This window comes from Asterias rubens, chromosome 21, assembly GCF_902459465.1.
Source record: "Asterias rubens chromosome 21, eAstRub1.3, whole genome shotgun sequence".
Classification (NCBI taxonomy): Eukaryota; Metazoa; Echinodermata; class Asteroidea; order Forcipulatida; family Asteriidae; genus Asterias; species Asterias rubens.
Window position 1 is genome coordinate 6,084,884 of NC_047082.1, and position 19,177 is coordinate 6,104,060.

At 40.3% G+C, this 19,177-nt stretch overlaps 1 protein-coding gene across 1 annotated transcript in view; it reads right to left on the reverse strand.

Annotated features, from left to right (window-relative positions):
- The window catches only part of LOC117304779, a 35,041-nt gene that overhangs the window by 6,121 nt on the left and 9,743 nt on the right, over positions 1-19,177 (reverse strand). The window contains exons 7-13 of the mRNA XM_033789387.1: positions 18,407-18,488; positions 17,028-17,604; positions 14,672-14,795; positions 11,501-11,740; positions 10,330-10,413; positions 6,946-7,221; positions 5,864-6,064 (exon numbers count right to left, since the gene is read on the reverse strand). Coding sequence (XP_033645278.1) covers positions 5,864-6,064; positions 6,946-7,221; positions 10,330-10,413; positions 11,501-11,740; positions 14,672-14,795; positions 17,028-17,604; positions 18,407-18,488 — 1,584 coding nt within the window. The remainder of the gene's footprint in view (positions 1-5,863; positions 6,065-6,945; positions 7,222-10,329; positions 10,414-11,500; positions 11,741-14,671; positions 14,796-17,027; positions 17,605-18,406; positions 18,489-19,177) is intronic.

The window sequence follows — 19,177 nt, forward strand, 5'->3', positions numbered from 1 at the left end:
ATCCGTGCCCGTTTGCTGCGGGAGTCATCATTGACAGTGCAGAAAGCCATGGACATATGCCGCAGCAGTGAACAAGCTCAGATCCACCTTCAACAAATGGATCCGCTGTAGAGAGAATCAGCCCACTTTGTGAAAAATAAGCAACGGACACAGAAATCTGGACAACCAAACAGGCCTCCAAATAACAATTGCAAGTACTGTGGCAAATCACACAGCAAGGGCATTAGTGTCCAGCCTATGGAATAATCTGCTCCAAATGCCAAAAGCGCAACCACTATATGCGCAAGTTTGTTAGTCGTCAGGTAAAGATAGTACTACACGTCAACCACAGCAATCTACACAGAAGCTCCATCAAATGGAAGGATAAGAAAGTGGTAGCGACGAAAGCATTTATACAGTACATTCCAACCCCAAACAGCAATACTTCGTAGAGCTATAGTGGAGACGCTAACAAGGGATCGGACAGAAACTATCAGCTTTCAGTTAGACTCTGGTGCAACTTGCAGGAATCTTGCAGATCACAAGCAGCTGAGTGACACCCTCCATCTCCATCAATGAGTAAGCTGAAAATGTACAATGGCACAATTATACATCCGGTAGGAGCCACCAGCTTGAGATGTCAATCCAAAGGGGTACAAAGAAAATCCACTTTGAGATTGTGGAAGATGCCCCCTCATCTCTACTGTCAGGTAGAGCAGCAGAAGCTCTGGGATTAATGCAGTTCGCAAAGGAGTGTTTGGTACATACAGTGACAGAGTCACAGACTCTTACCAAGGCAGAAGTTCTCGGAGAGTACAAAGATGTATTCACCGGCCTTGGTCGGCTACCATGACATTACCACATAGACATTGATCACAGTGTCACTCCAACGCAGAACAGCAGGCGCAGAGTACCAATTCCAGTGCAAGAAGGGCTGAAACAAAAGATAAACAGCATGAAAGACCAAGGCATCCTAGCTCTAGTGAGTGAGCCTACCAAGTGGATCCACAACATAGTGGTCGTCAGAAAGCCAAATAAAATCAGAGTATGCTTGGATCCATTCGATTCCGACTGTTGGCGAAGTAGCCCCGAGATTGAAGAACGCCAAACTCTTCTCGGTAGTAGATGCTAAGGACGGGTTTCTATACAAGTCGTGCTTGATGAGCCCTCAAGTTATCTAACAACATTTTGGACACATTATGGACGTTACCATTGGTTGAGGATGCCCTTTGGTTTCTCTTCAGCACCAGAAGAATTCCAGCGTAGACTCCATGCGTGCCTGGAAGGCCTAGAAAACATCACAGTCATCGCTGATGATGAGTTAGTCTACGGCTCAGGAGAAACGCAGGCCGAAGCAGAGGCCTCGCATGACGCCGCATTCACCGCCCTTCTCGCAAGGTGCAGAGCACGGAACCTAAAGCTTAATGGGCCAAGTTGCGGTACAAGTTACCCAGTGTGACATACATGGGACACGTCTTCAGCTCAGACGGATTATCTCCTGATCCAGAGAAGGTAAAGGCCATAATCGACATGCCTCGCCCTACTGATGTCGACGGAGTGCTAAGACTCATTGGAGTGGTGACATACCTGGCTAAATTCTTGCCAGAACTGAGCACAGTATGCGAGCCACTTAGACGTCATACAGACAAAGACGTCATCTTTAACTGGTTGACGCGGCCTTCGACAAGATCAAGAAGCTCATCACAGCAGCCCCAGTGCTGAGTTACTATGATGTCAACCAAGAAGTTGTGATTGAGTGTGATAGCTCCGAGGTTGGACTAGGAGCCGTCATCACACAAAATGGCCGACCAGTCGCATTGCGTCACGAGCGCTACCAGCTACAGAGCGCAACTATGCTCAAATAGAGAAAGAGTGTTTGGCAATTGTATTTTGCCACTCAGCGTTTTGAATAATACATTCTTGGCCGTGACAATATTGTTGTGCTCTCTGACCACCAACCTCTGATGAGCATCTTCAAAAAGCCAATCTTGGTGAGCCCCAAACATTTGCAACGTATGCGACTTCGCCTACAGAAGTACCTATATCTACACGTACAGTACAAGCAGGGTTCGCGGATGTACTTGAGTGATACACTGTCAAGATCATCCAAATAGGATGGCCAGGAGACAAAGCTCAAGTTCCCTGTGCATCAGTAGGGAGTACTGGTCATACAGAGATGAACTTTCCAACACAAAACGGTCTCATCTTTCGTGGAACCCGTATTGTTATCCCAACAGCTCTTCGTACAGAAATGACAACAAGAGCACATGCATCTCACATGGGCGTGCAGTACACAACCAACACTGCACGGGACATCATGTATTGACCACGTATGCATACAGAACTTGTGGAAGCCGTATCATGACCGTACAGCCAGGAGCCTCCCTGGGGCCGATTTCACAAAGCAATCAAATTCATCGCAAGACAAATTGTCAGTATCACCATAGTGATTTGTATTGTGACATCACGTTTTACTTAGCAACTACGATTGATTTGCAGTAACGATCAATCTTAGATCTTTGTGAAATCGGCCTGATCTAGTTGTTGGACAGCCAGTTCGCGCCAAATCACGTCCCAAAGTGGAAGGCTCCCCATGGATCCCAGGAGTGATCAAAGCTAAAGTTGCACCTCGCAGCTACGTTGTTGAAGTTGGTACAAAATGCTACAGACGCAACCGCGTACACCTCAAAGACAGTCAGGGGAACGCTCAAAACCCCCAAACTCCAGACATTTGTGTGAATGCACCTCAACTCACATCACAACAGACAACAGAGCCAGCAAGTCCCAGTGTTGTCAGGTCACCCGCAAAGACACAAGATGTGCCTTTCACTCCAACAGATAAACCCCCAGAACCGAACATATGCTACCGCCACCAGGTCCGGTCGCGTTTGCAGACCACCTAAGAGACTCATTGAATCATAAAACTGACTATGAGTTAACCAAAATCCAGAAGAACTGAAAGCTCAATGCTTGGTTTAACAAACAAAAGACTACTCACCTGCAGTTATTCTTAAAGTTTATGCTATGACAGTTGTTTTTGGAACAAACACTTTTCTTAAAAGAAGTGATTTTTGAAATGTTGAAACTGTTTTCAATCTGTTTTGGTGTTAAAGCGTTTTTTGGAAGTTTCCAAAGTTGCGAAAAAAAACCAAAAAAACTAGAAAACAAAGCAGTTTTCAAGCGTTTTTTTTATCAAAAAAATACCTAGCTACTGTTATTTTGTATGGCCTCATAAGTTTTAATGAGATTGTTCCTTATGTTAAGGAAAAGGGATGCTATGGAGTGGCATTGATATCCCACCGTAGCCTTGCTGTATGATGATGTCATGGTCTGTGAGTAAACTGCTTTCAATAAGTGCTACTACTGGAGTCCTGCCGTCTTTAGAACACATACGACGTACGACACCATAGTTGAGTGAAGAACCAAGTGCGCACGCGCAAACTCACATACTACAGGTCGCCCATTGTTTGTATGAGGTATGTGGGTGATCACGAGGTGTCGTTAAACGACCGCGGTACCACGGGTTCGACTTTTGAAATCCCTTCGTTCGAGCTCCTTCTCTTCCTTCCCCCATGGTCCTAAGGGACATGATAATGCCACATCTCCTTACATAGCACTACACTGTTTAACACTCAGCGACGGTGACTCCCCAAAACGTCGCAACGAAGTTCATCAACACACATTAATAAATACCTTGGACGGTTTCAAGTCTCTGATTGGTCAAAACCCGGTCACGTGTGGGAGTGTTAACGGTGGTATAAAGACCGGTGTGGCGGTTTCAGTTATCCGCCGTGTTCAGTTTTCCGGGTGACGTAGTCGGACATATCAACACGTTGTTCGAACGGTTTTAGCTTTCCGGCGTGTTCAGTTTTCCAGGTGGCCTGTCAGATACCTCCGCGAGTACCCTGGCGAGTACTGTAGTTCTCTCAGCAGTGACCCCCAAATTGTTTATATTACGATTCTTTTCTGTGTAGTCACATAATCTCTTGCCCCATCTTTACATGTATTCATGTGTACAACTTTAGGCAGGTCACACTCTGCTTGCATAAAAAGAAACTCATACGATCCACGCGTTTGCCGCTATGTACTCGACTCGGGGACGCCGCCATGACAGCTACCGGAGGGTAATGGATGACTCAATACGGCACTAAAAATGGACTACTTTCGCTTGCTGTGCGCAGGCATCGCATGACGTAATGCTACCGTATTGGTCATTCGGAAAACTGAACACAGCGGAAAGTTGAAACCGCCACACCGGCTTTGGAAAATAGCGAATAAGTGGCCACTAAATCAGCATACAGTACATTGTGTAAACCTTGCGCGTTGCATGCACTGTATCGCACGCTTATTTATATCTCTGTAAGTTTCATTGCAACTTCGCGCACTTACGCGTACGCGCGCTGAATATGTATCAACTTTGAGTGCGCGCGTGTAACATGTGCGCGCGTATAAACTGACGCCGAGCTCATGCGCGCGTTTTAATGCAAAAGGAACAGCCAAATCATTTGCCTCCTTTGACCCCAGTAAAGGCGCTGAACCATAGAGTTATATATAAGAACTAGAGGGCGCACTGGCCTATAGACCTTTCTTTTGCAACGTCACAGCCCGAGTTTTTGCCAACCCAGATTGGAAAACTATGGAAAGCCATAAGTGCAAATTAAGAAAAGATCGCTATTTTTTGTAACAATGTAACCAAATTTGTCGATTTTGTTAAAAACAAAACAAATAATTATGAGAGGTATTTTATTTAATTGAAAGTTTGCAGAAAATGCTGAATTTGGTTTTAAAAAACATCTGTTTTTAAGATTTAGTGTTTTACTAACATTCGGCCGACCATGCCAACCAAGGCGGTTTGTTTATCAACAAAAGAAAGGTCTATATACGCGCTCCGGCATGCGCGCAGGCGGCCATTTTCTAAGTTGACAAAACTGGCATCTCACAGCGTGTGTTTGTGCGGCCATTTTGTAAGTTGAACAAACAGCATCGCGTGAGCGTTCAATAAAAAAAACCCTCAAACGTGTATTTCATATTCAACGCGCGTGCAGAATGACGCGCTTGTCATCTTGCGGTCCCGTTGCGTTTGTGCACGAAGCATCACTCGTGCGCCCTCTAGTTCTTATATATAACTCTATGCGCTGAACAGATAATTATTTAATTTAGTCACTGGTCTCAAAGATCAGTAATGTGATTAACGCACGAAAGAGATGGGAACCATCAAAAGCTCAAATATGGCCCCTGAACATGTCTGGAAGTACCGCCGAGAGAAAAGTAAAAAAAAATTGATTCGCTAAAAAGGGTATTTATTAATGGGAATAACAGTGTTCGTACCCGGTCTTCACTGCGTAGTAATGACCTTGTTTTGTGGCTGGCGCTGTTAACGGACCTCGCCCCCGGCTCGGTCCGTTAACAGCGCCAGCCACCAACCCGGTCATTACCACGCAGCGAAGACCGGGTACTCGCACTGTTATTCCCTAAATAAAATACAAACTCAAGCATGTGAAAGTTTAATCTGAGTCAGGCATCGTAGTCACAGGGAAATAGTAATTGTTGCCTTAGGCTTTTACTGTTTTCAAACGTAGTTTGGGGCTCGCATGATAGTTGGTTTAATTATTTTATACATAAGTGAAAATCAACTGGGGTGGAAATATTTTAAGGAGGGTTGTCCACGATGAACGTATACCATAAGTACTGCGCAATTGGTTTGTTTTCACTCTTTACCAATGTTGTGAAGCTCCTAGTCTTATGTCATGTGACAGAGAAGGGGTGACTGCAATTTCCACCCCATCATTCCGTATCGTTAGGCTCATTGTTTAGAAAACAGAATACATTATTAAAGTAAGAAATTTCAAATGTTTTTAAACTTTTTAATTAACTGAATACCAACCTGTGCAGTTTGGCGGTGACTCTGTCCATATTGCTTGATTTGCTGTGTTATCAAATAGACATTGTATAGAGTGTGCACCAACCAACTCAAAACCTTCACCACAAGCGAACTGCACCAAAACTCCATAACGATATGATGTTTCTGTCGTTGTTCTGTGACTGTTAGTTGATACCCCTGGATCCGGGCAAAACCCAAGGTGAACTGTTGATAAACAAGAAGGGAAAGAACATCATCCCATGGAAAGCCTTAAGTAATTAACTGAATGTAAAATTGCTATAGTTGCGTAATTACGGTGTGTTTAATTGAATTGAATATACTCTATTATTTTCAAACTAGCTAACTATTATTAGAGAGCATTCCTGTATGATATAAACGAATTAGGTGTCACTCAAAGTCTACAATCGTATCATTTAAAGAACTCACACATTACTATAAGATTTCAAACTTTGCATGGTGGGAGTAATCAGGTGATCTTTGCGGTATGCACCTAGTCTTGGTGCAAGACGTTTCTCGTTTCCCTTTCACGCACACCGCGGCCAATTCACCGACAGCGCGCGCACACCGACTCCCCACTCACCGCCCGGCGGTGGTCAGGTGAGTCGGTGCGCGCGCTGTCGGTGAATTGGCCGCGGTGTGCGTGAAAGGAAAACGAGAAACGTCTTGCACCAAGACTAGTATGCACCATGTGTAAAAACCCTTTTGAGTAGTAGTTGTTCTCCGTCACCATCTCCGTCACCAGAGCTCAGCACCCCCCCCTCCGCTACTGATCGAAACGTTGAGTTGCCAACCACCGGTTTATCTTAGAACCAACACTACTCGAAAAAGAGGTTGTATATTATGGTGCCGTACTGCAAACCTCACCTAACCACGTAACTCACGGTTACTAAAAACATTTTCACGCAACTTTGAAGAAACTTGATTTGGGGATTTGGTAAGCTAAAACAAAACATAATAGTTTATACAGAACAAAGATAAAAGTGAACACCCAGAAATATTATAGGAATCTATAGCTCACGTGGCTCAGGCCCACCCATTCCCCCTCTTTAACTTTTGGTGTTTGGGTGCTTGCCGAGGGCACTTACCATCGTATACTGACACATTGGATTTGTCTCCACACACCTCGTCTGAATCTCCTTTACAAGGCACCTTGCAATCACTGTCTTTCTTCTGGGATCTTAAAGAAATTGTCCCATCACCACAAAAGCACTGTTTTCCTTTGCCTAGACCAGCATTTACCATGCCCTCAATACTTCGACAATAATTGAGACATAATGTAATGGTCATTTTGTCGTCAGTGAAGGCAACCTCACGGAATATGCTGTTTTTCTTGTTACTGTAGCATCCATGGAAATCTGGTTCTTTTGATAATAAATAATAACCAAGTATAAAACAGTACATCATTTTTTGCACTTTCCCTGAATAATGGTAGGCCTACATGTATATGGGTCATTCCATGTCAGACTAACGCACTTTTTTACCTCATGTCTTCCGATTTTGATAAAAATTGCTGTGCTTGTAGGTCCTAATGAGCAATGAATGCACACCAATTTTCAGCCCGATCGGACTTTCCATGTGGTCAGGGCAGAAACCACTAAAATCTGACATTTTTAGGGTAAAATACCACCTTTTTGGTAAAAATATGTCATCACCATGTCAATTTTTATCACATATATGCAAATTTGGTATCAAATTGATGAGAATTGCATGCTCAAATAAATTATTTCATCAAAAATAAATTTTCTAAAATGTAGGTCACTGTAATCTTTAATATGTTATCGTGACCTTTGACCCCGTTTTTGAAATAATGTATCATTCCAAAAATCAACAAAATAAAAATCATTTGATAGAGCATGTCTTCCTCTATCAGAATCCACTAAGAAACAGTTGGGCTCTTCAAAATTTACAAGTTTATGACTATTTTTGTGCAAGTCACTATGATCTTTAATATGTTATCGTGACCTTTGACCCAATTTTTGAAATAACGCATCATTCCAAATGTCAATGAAATGAAAATCACTTGATAGAGCATGTCATCCTCTATCAGAATCCACTAAGAAACATCTGGGCTCTTCAAAATTTACAAATTTAAGACTATTTTTGTACAGTTGGTAGGTTACAAATTAGTCAATTTATACATGTACTTTACTTTACTTTATAAATAAATAAAAATAAAAAACTTTCCAAAGTTACTAAAATTGTTATTGGTTTGGGATTTTTTCATGTTGAGGGCTGATGTGGTCTAACCAGAATCATACTTTAAACTACCAGCAGTGACGCACCCAGGATTTAATTTCGGTTGTAGGTGGAGGGGGTTGGGGGGGGAGGGCATTTTTCCGAAACAAAATTTTTTCCAAGATGGTAAACAAAAAATGTCACCATGCTGCGACTCTGACTTCATCGGAAGGTTAGCATGCCTTTTCGTGTGCTATACGGTTAAATGGAAATCGCACAGTTAGCACAAAATCTGCTGCTGAGCAGCTCTATTAAAATGGGCACTGAAGTCAGAGTTGCAGCATGGTGAACAAATTGTTCTTGAGGATTTCTCAGAAAGTTACTATGCATTAATTTGTTGTTCAAGATTCATCACAGGGGTTAAAGTAAGACTGCATAAGTTTGTGATCTTCTGAAGAAATGCAGACAGCTTCTCCATCTCAACCTTGATGGAATCTCTAACTGGGATCACTTATAATCACAGTGGTGCACCCGAAAGGGGGGGGGGGGGGGGGGGGACGATGGGTCTTGGGGGATTGATCCCAGCCCCTCCAAGGTATTCAATTTGTTTGTTTGATTTGTTTTGATTTTTTGTTTTACAATCTTCGAAAGAAATTTTTGGGGAAAATATGGCCCACCCCCCAAAAATAATAAATCCTGGGTGTGTCACTGCTGATAGTTTAAATTCTGATTCTGGTTAAACCACATCAGCCCTCAACAAGAAACAAATCGCAAACCATGAACACTTTAAGTAACTTTAGAAACAGAAGAGTGAGGTTTGTTGGTGGATTTATTATGTAAAGTATATAAATTGACTAGTTTGTGACCTAACAACTGTACAAAAATGGTAATAAAATTGTAAATTTTTAAGAGCCCAGTTGTTTCTTGGTTGATTGTGATAGAGGAAAACAAGTTCTATCAAGTGATTTTTATTTTGTTGATTTTTGGAATGATGCATTGTTTCACAAATTGGGTCAAAGATCACGATAACATATTAAAGATCACGGTACTTGTACAAAAATAGTCATAAAGTTGTAATTTTTAAGAGCCCAACTGTTTCTTAGTGGATTCTGATAGAGGAAGACATGCTCTATCAAGAGATTTTTATTTCATTGATTTTTGGAATGATACATTATTTCAAAAACTGGGTCAAAGGTCACGATAACATATTAATGACTACAGTGACCTACATTTCAGAAAATTTATTTTTGACAAAAGAACTGATTTAAGCATGCAATTCTCATAATTTTGATACCAAATTTGAATATATGTGATGAGAATTGACATGGTTATGACATATTTTTACCAAAAAGGTGGTATTTTACCCTAAAAATGTCAGATTTTAGTGGTTTCTGCCCTGACCACATGGTAAGTCCGATCGGGCTAAAAATTGCTGTGCATTCATTGCTCATAAGGACCTACAATCACAGCAATTTTTATCAAAATCGGAAGACATGAGGTAAAAAAGTGCGTTGGTCTGACATGGAATGACCCATATACAAAGATAAATTTCAACCAATTATTTGGAACATGATAGACTTGTAAACACACAAAATACAAACTTCGTCGAATTATAATTATTACTAAAAATAAAAGATAGTGAAGTAATCTTTTACATTTTATTTGTTTTAATTGATAGAAAAGTTTAATAAGAAAAGTCTCAATAAATCAAAGCACTGTTTATCATGCACTGCGTGTGATGGTGCACGGTTAAGTATCAGGCTTGCACACAATGTGCGCCTTTCCGTACCGTGGTGTGAAGTTACATCGCCTTTGATTTGCCAAAAGTTTTGAGGTGTTCACTGTTTTCATCTGTCCGACGGAAAAAAATTCAACCAATCACAGCGAAGATGATACACAGGGTAGAAGAATAATTTTAGCGGAAAATGGTGGAAACCCCACCTACCCAGGTTATTTCAGTAAACGAATGAGGGCGTATCACAATCGGTGTGCAGAGCTGTTTTTTGGAAGTGCGCCGTGGAGGCCACACAATATTTATCTCACAAATGCTGCGTTTTGGGTTCTTTTAAAAAACATTTTGCATGACCGTCCGACTAGTTCCTGTGATCATTTAAAATAAAACCACAATGATTTTAAAGACAAATAAATATAAATAGGAATGCCGAGCAACCCGTTCTTTGACGTCTTTTTCATTTTTCGTGGCCAAACATTCTGCGTCGAGATACTGATTTTCAGATCGAGCGCAACGAGACTACTTTTCCATATACTTGTTCAGTAATCGACTCTTTACTCACTTGTACAAATAAGACCTGCTCCATTTCTTACACCACACCCAGTAGGCGATACTTCATAATCACACTCTGCAAGATTGTTGTTTTCTGTATACACGCAAATAAACAGACAAATCAACGAACGAATAACAAAAGTACCAAGTTGACCACTCACGAGTTTGTCAATGTCAGGGCCAGTGGTCATAATTATAACTCGTGCACTACTGACATTATAATTATTACCATTCTAAATAGTGGTTTCCAAATCACACATTTTACCAATTGGGGACAAAGCTGGATGCGGGTTCAAAATGGTCAGATAGAATGTGACTCAAGCCTTTTGACATGGTGAATAAGTTGTAAAATACACAGCACATGTGCTGCAGTACAGATAACCCTTTATAGGTTAAAAGTATTGGTCTCACAATATTTAACCCAAACACACAAACATGCCACGACTCCCACCAACAGTTTTACTTGTATCTTCTCCTAGATACATGTTTGTCTTGTAAGGGCCTACACGAACATCCATCGGCGTCGTCTTATTATGACCGTGTGTAATGCGAAGAGTTATTGGTCTGTCTGCTGTCTGCCTCCACGCGACCACACGCCGAGGTTGTTGCACTGATTTGTCGATGTCAATTACATCGATAGAACGCAAAACTTACAGAAATTTGTTTACCAGAAATCATAATGCAATATTTGCAGTTAAATATAGCTGTTCCGTATCGTCGATAAAAAGGGTCACGATCGATGCCGGATTCTGCACGGGTTGCATCAATGCCTGAAAAGCAGTACTGTATTTGTCCAAACAATTGCGACCCTTAAAAAAAATTACCCATCATAGCTAAGTAGTCGAACTTGCATCTCATATTCGTGACGTAACGTAACATTACGTAACGTAACGTAACGCAACGTAGCGTGATAACTCAACAAGGCTGCTTTTCTTCTAGATTTTATTTCAGTTGACAACTGTGGTTGTAGTAAGAACAAAACTTAAACAAAGCTAGCATGCTGCCTATGGTAGCGAGGCTGGGAGATAATCCATGCGTAGGTTTTGGTTGCTCACTATAAATAATTAATTTAATTTAGATAACAACTTCCATTAACAAACAAATCATTTTTTTTGGTACGTAAATTAGTAGTAAAGACAATGCAGCTACATGGTTGAAAACAATGATAAAAAGAACAAAACCCTTTCTGCATCTGAATCGGTTGACTGATCCTGGACCAGCTGTTTCTTCGCCAAAAGAGTATATCCTGGTTTGTGAATAGCCCGTGTATCCCAGCTGACGGCAAGCTATAATACCATCTTCACTATTCCAGTCTCCATCACCACATACAGCAAGCCAGGCTTCACCGTCTATTTGGACTTCAACACGGCCTGAGTTAGGACTGCTGATTGGTCCACCGATGAGACGAACATCGGTTATTTCTAACCAAATGGAAACAAACATAGACAGGTTTTGGAACTTTAAATGTACATGCTGCAAAATTGTACCTTTCCAATTGAAATAAAAATAAACAAGTGTAACTAAACTGCAAAGACATGTGCAACAATGGTCAGTCACTATTTCGTAATACTGGGGGGGGGGGGGGGGGCGTTGTTTTCATAAAGGGCAATGCATACTTTTGTTACGCTCGTTTGTTTCCACACTAGTTTAAACATACGATAAACTAGCATGTGAATAGTTCTATTGACTTTTGGGACACCCACTTTCTAATTGTCCAGCAAATGTAGACTAATTGGCTGGATTATTAGCAACCAGGGCTACTCGTTATCTCTGTAGTCAAAGTAGTTCAAAACTCACCCACATATGAACATTACACATTATTAAAGTTTAAAGGCACCTGGAAATATATATTTGTTTTCTTCAAACATTAGAGTATTTATTCCTGAACAATAAAATAATTTTTTGAGTAATTGTTTTGAACGATTTATAAGTTTAAAAAATTAAATAAAGTTGTGTGGGGGTGACTCCGCCTACCCCTTTTGTGACGTCAATCGAGGAAGACTTTGCCTCGATCGAACATCGAACACACGTACGGGCAAGTACATTCAAGTCCTAGTCGTTAGTTTGTACGTTTTGAAAAAGTTTTTTTCTTGCATTTTTCCGGCAATGTCGACCAGGTGTATTGCTGCTGGATGCAGCAAAACAACTAAAGATGGGGTCAGTTTGCAAGTCTTTGCCAGCGCTGTGCAGCAAACACTTCGAGCCGTCGTGCTTCGGTAATCCGGAATACACTACGCATGAAGAGAACAGTTCTTTTCTAAACATGACGCCATCCCAACAATTTTTCCAGCTAAGTCAAAGAAGGTACCTGAAAGACGTAACGAACCAAAAGGAGCATTTGCCTAACGTAAAAAAAATCAGGTATTGTTTCAACTTTGAGGACATGTTTTTAGCTTGCGCCAAGCGTCACTATGGTGTTTTGGCACTGCATGCAATTCATCGCGCCTCGATTGACGTCACGAACAGCGCCCTCTCGGGTCCTTTTTTTTCAAATTTGTAAATAACATGGAAACTAATTGTTTTAAACCTTAGTTAATTGTTTATTCATTATTCCACTCATCAAAACACATATTTAAGTCACAAAAGCTTTATTTTGACAAAATACCACTTCCAGGTGACTTTAACGAGTTTCTTTTATTAAAAAAACATGATATCAGATGAAAATGGGCCCACGGCTAATGGCCACCCACTGTTGAAAACATACACACTTTGTACATCATGACAGTGTAATATTTGTTCCATTTAAAGACAGTGGACACCATTTGTAATGTTCAAAGACTAGTCTTCTCACATGGTGTATCTCAACATATGCAGAAAATAATAATCCTGTAAAAATTTGAGATCAATCGGTCGTCGAAGTTGCGAAATAATAATGAAAGAAAAAACCAATTGTCACACGAAGATGTGTGTGCTTTCAGATGCTTGATTTCGAGTCCTCAATTTTAAATCCGAGGTCTCAAAATCAACAGCTCCCCATTACTCGTTACGAAGTAAGGTTTTATGCTAATAATTATTTTGAGTAATTACCAATAGTGTCCACTGCCTTTAATGGTATCTTTTATATTGTGTTAGTAACTGGGCACTATTGGTAATTGTGAAAGACCAGTCTTCTTACGTGGTGTATCTCAACATATGCATAAAATCAAACCTGTGAAAATTTGAATTCAATTAAAATTTGAATTCAATTGGTCGTCGGAGTTTCGAAATAATAGTGGAAAAACCACCCTTGTCACACAAAGTTGGGTGTTATCAGATGCTAAATCTAATTCGTGGACAATTATTTTTTCTCGAAAACTACGTCACTTGAGAGGGAGCCGTTTCTCCCAATGTTTTATACTATCAGCCTCTCCCCATTACTCGTTACCAAGTAAAGTTTTATGCTATACCGTGTGTCTCAAAAATATGTATACACTTTTAAAATGGCTGCCGAATGAAAAGTATATGATGACGGAGGAAAAGGTTTAGGTGTATGGACACCCTATGTTCTCAACTTTCACATGACACTCACTTTTGTGAAGGGTTGAAAATAAGGCTGCGCAGGAATTAGCCTTCCCTTTGTGAGAGGTAAGTCCTTTGTAGCTTACACAATTCAACCAAGATTTCGGCTACTTCAGGTCAATGGGTAAACTGAAGAATAAGTAGCCAACATCTTTGACATTCCTGTTTTCAAAAAACCGTATAATTGAACAATCTTTGTACATAATCCCCATCTGATTATTAAGAAAAACAAATGAAATGTTCAACTCATCTTACAATAACTGAAATGCGGGATGAAGGTTTTTATTCAAAGTCACAGATGTTAAAAAACAAACACAGTTTGTAACATGGAAATTGCTACAAGTACCATCACACCATCGCTACTCACATGAAGACACCACTGAGTCTACCAGGGAAAGTTACAATGCTACAAGAACAAAAATGCATTTCCTATTCACTTATGAATATAAAAAAATGGTTTAATAAACCATAAACTTCACTCAGCAAACCAAAACTGATCGTATTTGGGCATGAATTTATTACATCACCCTCAATTTTGTAATTTCTCAAATTGGATGATTATTTTCGAAATTTTTGGTGTGATATGAAAGTTGAGACCATAAGCTATCCATAAACAAAAACCCTTTTCCCCAGAATCTTTTATTTTTTATTCGGCAGCCATTTCAAAAGTGAATATTTTTTTTTGAGACACCCGGTATAATTACCGATAGTTGTCCACTGCCTTTAAATAATAATGGAAATTACACCATAAGACAAAAAATACAAAACGAAGGATGGTACATAGATCTGATAATGCGTTTGCATAGGCATATATTTATGATTGTTTTATTAACAAACGATGAATTTGTATTTACCTGATCTTACAGATACAACTCCATGTAGCACAATGCACAAAAATATGAGCAGCATGCCTGTATGAGAGCTCGCTTTGGCCATTTCTATAATTATTTGAAACACAACGACGTCGTCAAAATAAAGCTAATCAACCAAACGGTGTACATTTACACACGCACACAGTATAATAACCAAGCTCCATATAGGATCAAACCAAACCAGCAGGAACAAGACATCCGGTAGAAGTGCGTATCAGGATGTTCCTGAATAGACCTGCTGCTTCTATTTATATCCACAGGATCAGCAAGTTGCAAAATAACCGACTATTATTGAAGAATGTCTCGTTCTCAGTTCGCTGTAGGTTGGAGTTCAGCCTCCTAAATTACCTTTTGAGTCAACTTACGAGATAAATTACCAATTGACCATTGGCCTAGATAAGCCACTTGTACGCTATTGCCGGCCACTCAAACGCACATGTTACTAGTGCGCTAGTAGCAACTTGCGTTTGAATGGCTGGCATTGGTGATTATTTAACGTCAGATTTCCTTGATGACAACATGAAAGTTTTCGGACAAAACCAAATTTTGACGTGTCCCACGAACGGCTATAAATGCACACGATTTTTCCCAAATCCCCAAAAGTATCACATTTAAAGAAAAAGCCCCACTATAAAAATACTTCACTAAACAAAAAAGCATATCTCCCCCCCTCTCTCTCTCTCTCTCTCTCTCTCTCTCTCTCTCTCTCTCTCTCTCTCTCGAGTCCATTATGGCATAATCCCTATTGCTAAACCAATGTTACGAACAAGTCAATCGAGTACATGTATACCTTTTATGAAACTTGTATTACATGTACACATGTCCTCCTAATTCAGCAATACCATCCCATCAACCACTGATGTGCACTCCTTTAGGTTTCAAGAGTCCCTTGTAAATCAGAACGCATGTCTCTATATGCCTACTTTGACAACATCAACACCACCAGGAAACGCTTTTACTTCAGGAAATAACGTGATATAACGAATAAAGGAAACAAGAAACTTCAGTTAGAAAGCAACATTATTTTAACGCTGCTGTTGAGGCAACTTGTTTGACTGTTAGTTGCTGATTCAAGTACGGAGTACTCATTTTCAAACCAAACTGAATGAGCATTCTGTTGAAACTGGCCGGGAAAACCTACATGCCTTTGAAGAAGGTCCGGTTTGGATCGAAAGATAAGACCATCTACCCAACTAAGTAGTTTAATTAAGTACATGCTGTTAACTAATCAAGTACCACTAGGGAAACAACCGCAGTGATGTTTTGATCAGCGAGCGCCTGAACAGTGGCAACATTAAAGGGGGTACAGGGTGCAAAATTTATTCTAAGGGGGTGCTATAAAAAAAGGGGGGGGGTATAAACATGTTTTTGTTTTTTTCGTTTGCACTCTTGTTCAATAATCAAGAACCTTGTAGTGCTTTTGTTATGTTATTAACATTTTTAATGAGATAATGACTTGACTGTAGAACGAAACGAAGGGGGGGGGGGGGGTGGCACAAAATAATTAACATGAGGGTCGAATAAGGAATAGTAGTTTTAACTGCGTTTAAAGGCAGTGGACACTATTGGTAATTACTCAAAATAATTATTGGCTTACAACCTTTCATGGTGACAAGTAATGGGGAGAGGTTGATGGTACACAAAATTGTGAGAAACCGCTCCCTCTAAAGTGCCATAGTTTTCGAGAAAGAAGTAATTTTCCACGAATTTGATTTCGAGACCTCAGAAGTAGAGCTTGAGGTCTCGAAATCAACCATCTAAACGCACACAACTTAGTGTGACAAGGGTGTTTTTTCTTTCATTGTTATCTCGCAACTTCGATGATCGATTGAGCTCAAATTTTCGCATGTTTGTTATTTTATGCATATGTTGAGATACACCAAACGTGAAGGCTAGTCTTTGACATTTACCAATAGTGGACACTATTGGTAATTACTCAAAACAATTATCATCACAAAATCTTGATTACCAGTAATGGGGAGAGGTTTATAGTATAAAACATTGTGAGAAACAGCTCCCTCTGAAGTGACGTAGTTCTCGAGAAAGAAGTAATTTTCCACGAATTTGATTTCGAGACCTCAAGTTTAGAACTTGAGGTCTCGAAATCAAGCATCAGAAAGCACACAACTTCGTGTGACAAGGGTGTGTTTTTCTTTCATTAATATCTCGCAACTTCTACAACCGATTGAGCTCAAATTTTCACAGGTTTGTTATTTTATCCATAAGTTGAGATACACCAAGTGAGAAGACTGGCCTTTGACAAATGCCAATAGTGTCCACTGTCTTTAACTCAAGTCTACATCAAACCTTTTAACAATTAACAAATTCAAAGTCATCAATGTGCATCAGGAGGTAAACTGTAATATACATTCTCCATTTCTGAATTATCTTTAGCTGGTTCCGTGGTGTCTTGTTTACAAGCATCTTTCATGTATTGGTTACCAGCGTTATTTGTGTTGCAATCCCCTATGAACTGTGGCGGTGCTACATATGAGTACTCATTGTCTTCACTTGAGCGTCCAGCTCGAGTGAGCTGTTGGTTATTGTTCTTGACAGTAGAAGGTTTGTGATTATATTCATCAAGTGTAGAGTACTCAGCCTCTTCATCTGCAGCATTGTCTGTATTATCTCTCGGTGAGGGTTCGTCATAGAGTTCCAGATACTCCGGTACATCACTTGGTGATGGGTCTTTTGTCTGTAGGGTTGTGTAGGGTTTCTCATGAGCATCAAGAGTTGTGAACGGGTCAAGGTCTTGGTATTCAGTGGCACCCTGTCTAGAAGGAGTGGCACCCTGTCTAGAAGGTGTGGCACTCTGTCTAGAAGGTGTGGCTTGGTATCGGGGATTAATCGGTTCAGAGTACGTTGTGTGTTGTATCTCAGGCAACCTGGAGCTGGCACTATTTCCTGCTCTTCTCCTGGTTGTAAATAATAACAGGGCATTAGTTTGTTTGTAGGGTGTCGTTGCCGAGCGGATAAGAACAGCATCGAACTCAAGCTCTGGTGTTTCTGTTCATAAGAGTGTGGGTTCGAATCCCGGTCGTGACACTTATGTCCCCGAGCAAGAAACTATAATTGCGTCTCTCTACCCAGGGGTAAATGGGTACCTGTGAGGGCAGAGATGGTTATTGTGATTGATTTAGCCATGTAGCGCATATAATTGTCGCACAGGCTGTATACTCCCCAGGGAGCTGAGATGGTTTAAGGAATGATTTAAGGCCCAGTGACCAGGGGTAATAATGTCGGAAGCGCTTTGAAAGATTAGCCTTTTAAGTTAGGAAGAGTTTTGTGAAATCGACGGCTGGGGTAATAAGGTGAAGCGCTTTAGGACACCCTTCGGGCGTGAACAGCGCTCTATAAAAACTAAACTATCATTATTATTAGAGTAGGGTGGAAAAGACCAACGACCACACTCATCCCTCACGTGACATAGTCTCAGTTAAGTTAAATTGACTTGAATGGACTTTTTTTAGTCGATAATATTTCTCATTCATGACAAAACGATGCAATCTGATATCACGCTGTGATTGCATCCACATGTACATAGACAATTATGTACACTAGGCCATGAGATACAACTTGCATTGTTTCAAGTTGTTAGTAAACTCACTGCAAGTGCTAATGATAATAATGGGGGCCAAATATTAATAACAAACCCCCAAACAAACAAATAAACAAACACACACAAAACAAACCAATGTTTCCAAAACACCCACTTACCGTTTACGTCTCACAACTATTACCATAAGTCCGAGGAAAGAAACCACCACCAAGCATGCAACGACTATTCCAGCTATTGTCCCTGCAATAAAAGAAATAGTCCAATTGAGAACAGTGTTTGTACACTAAAACCAAAAAAGTGCAAACTAGAACAGCGAAGCAGCTGCCATGGCGAGCTGTCAATCACCAGATAGAACCAATGGCTGACAGAAAAAGAAAAGAAAAAAGGATTTGGTCGACTGATTGTCAAAGGGGTGGGGACATTGACAAGTATTACTACACTTCAGGTTTTCATTGTTTTAGCTATTTTTAACAAGTAAGCAGCAAGACTTGTTTAAAGTTTTAACAGAATAGTTACATATTAAAGCAATCGCACAACATCGGTAAACAGTATTGTCCAAAAGCCGACACTTCGTGTTTCACAAATTATACATAAAATAACAAACATGTGAAAGTTAAGGCTCAATCGGTCATCGGAGTCGGGAAAAAATAAAGGGGAAACCCCCACTTGTTTCCAGACGTTTCGCCGTGTCACAACATGTGTTAAACATAAATCCGTATTCTCGATATCGAGATTTTATAATTGTTTTCTCAGAAAGTAAAGCATTTCATGGAATTATATTTCAAGGGGGGTCTTTCACCATTGCCTTCTGTAAACCCTGTAAAGTTATTTGTAAATCTGTCAACTTTTAATTTCTGTTCTCTGCAGAAAGTGTCCACTGGCTTTAAACAAATTTATTTCAAAATTTTCCTATTTTAATTTTTAGATTA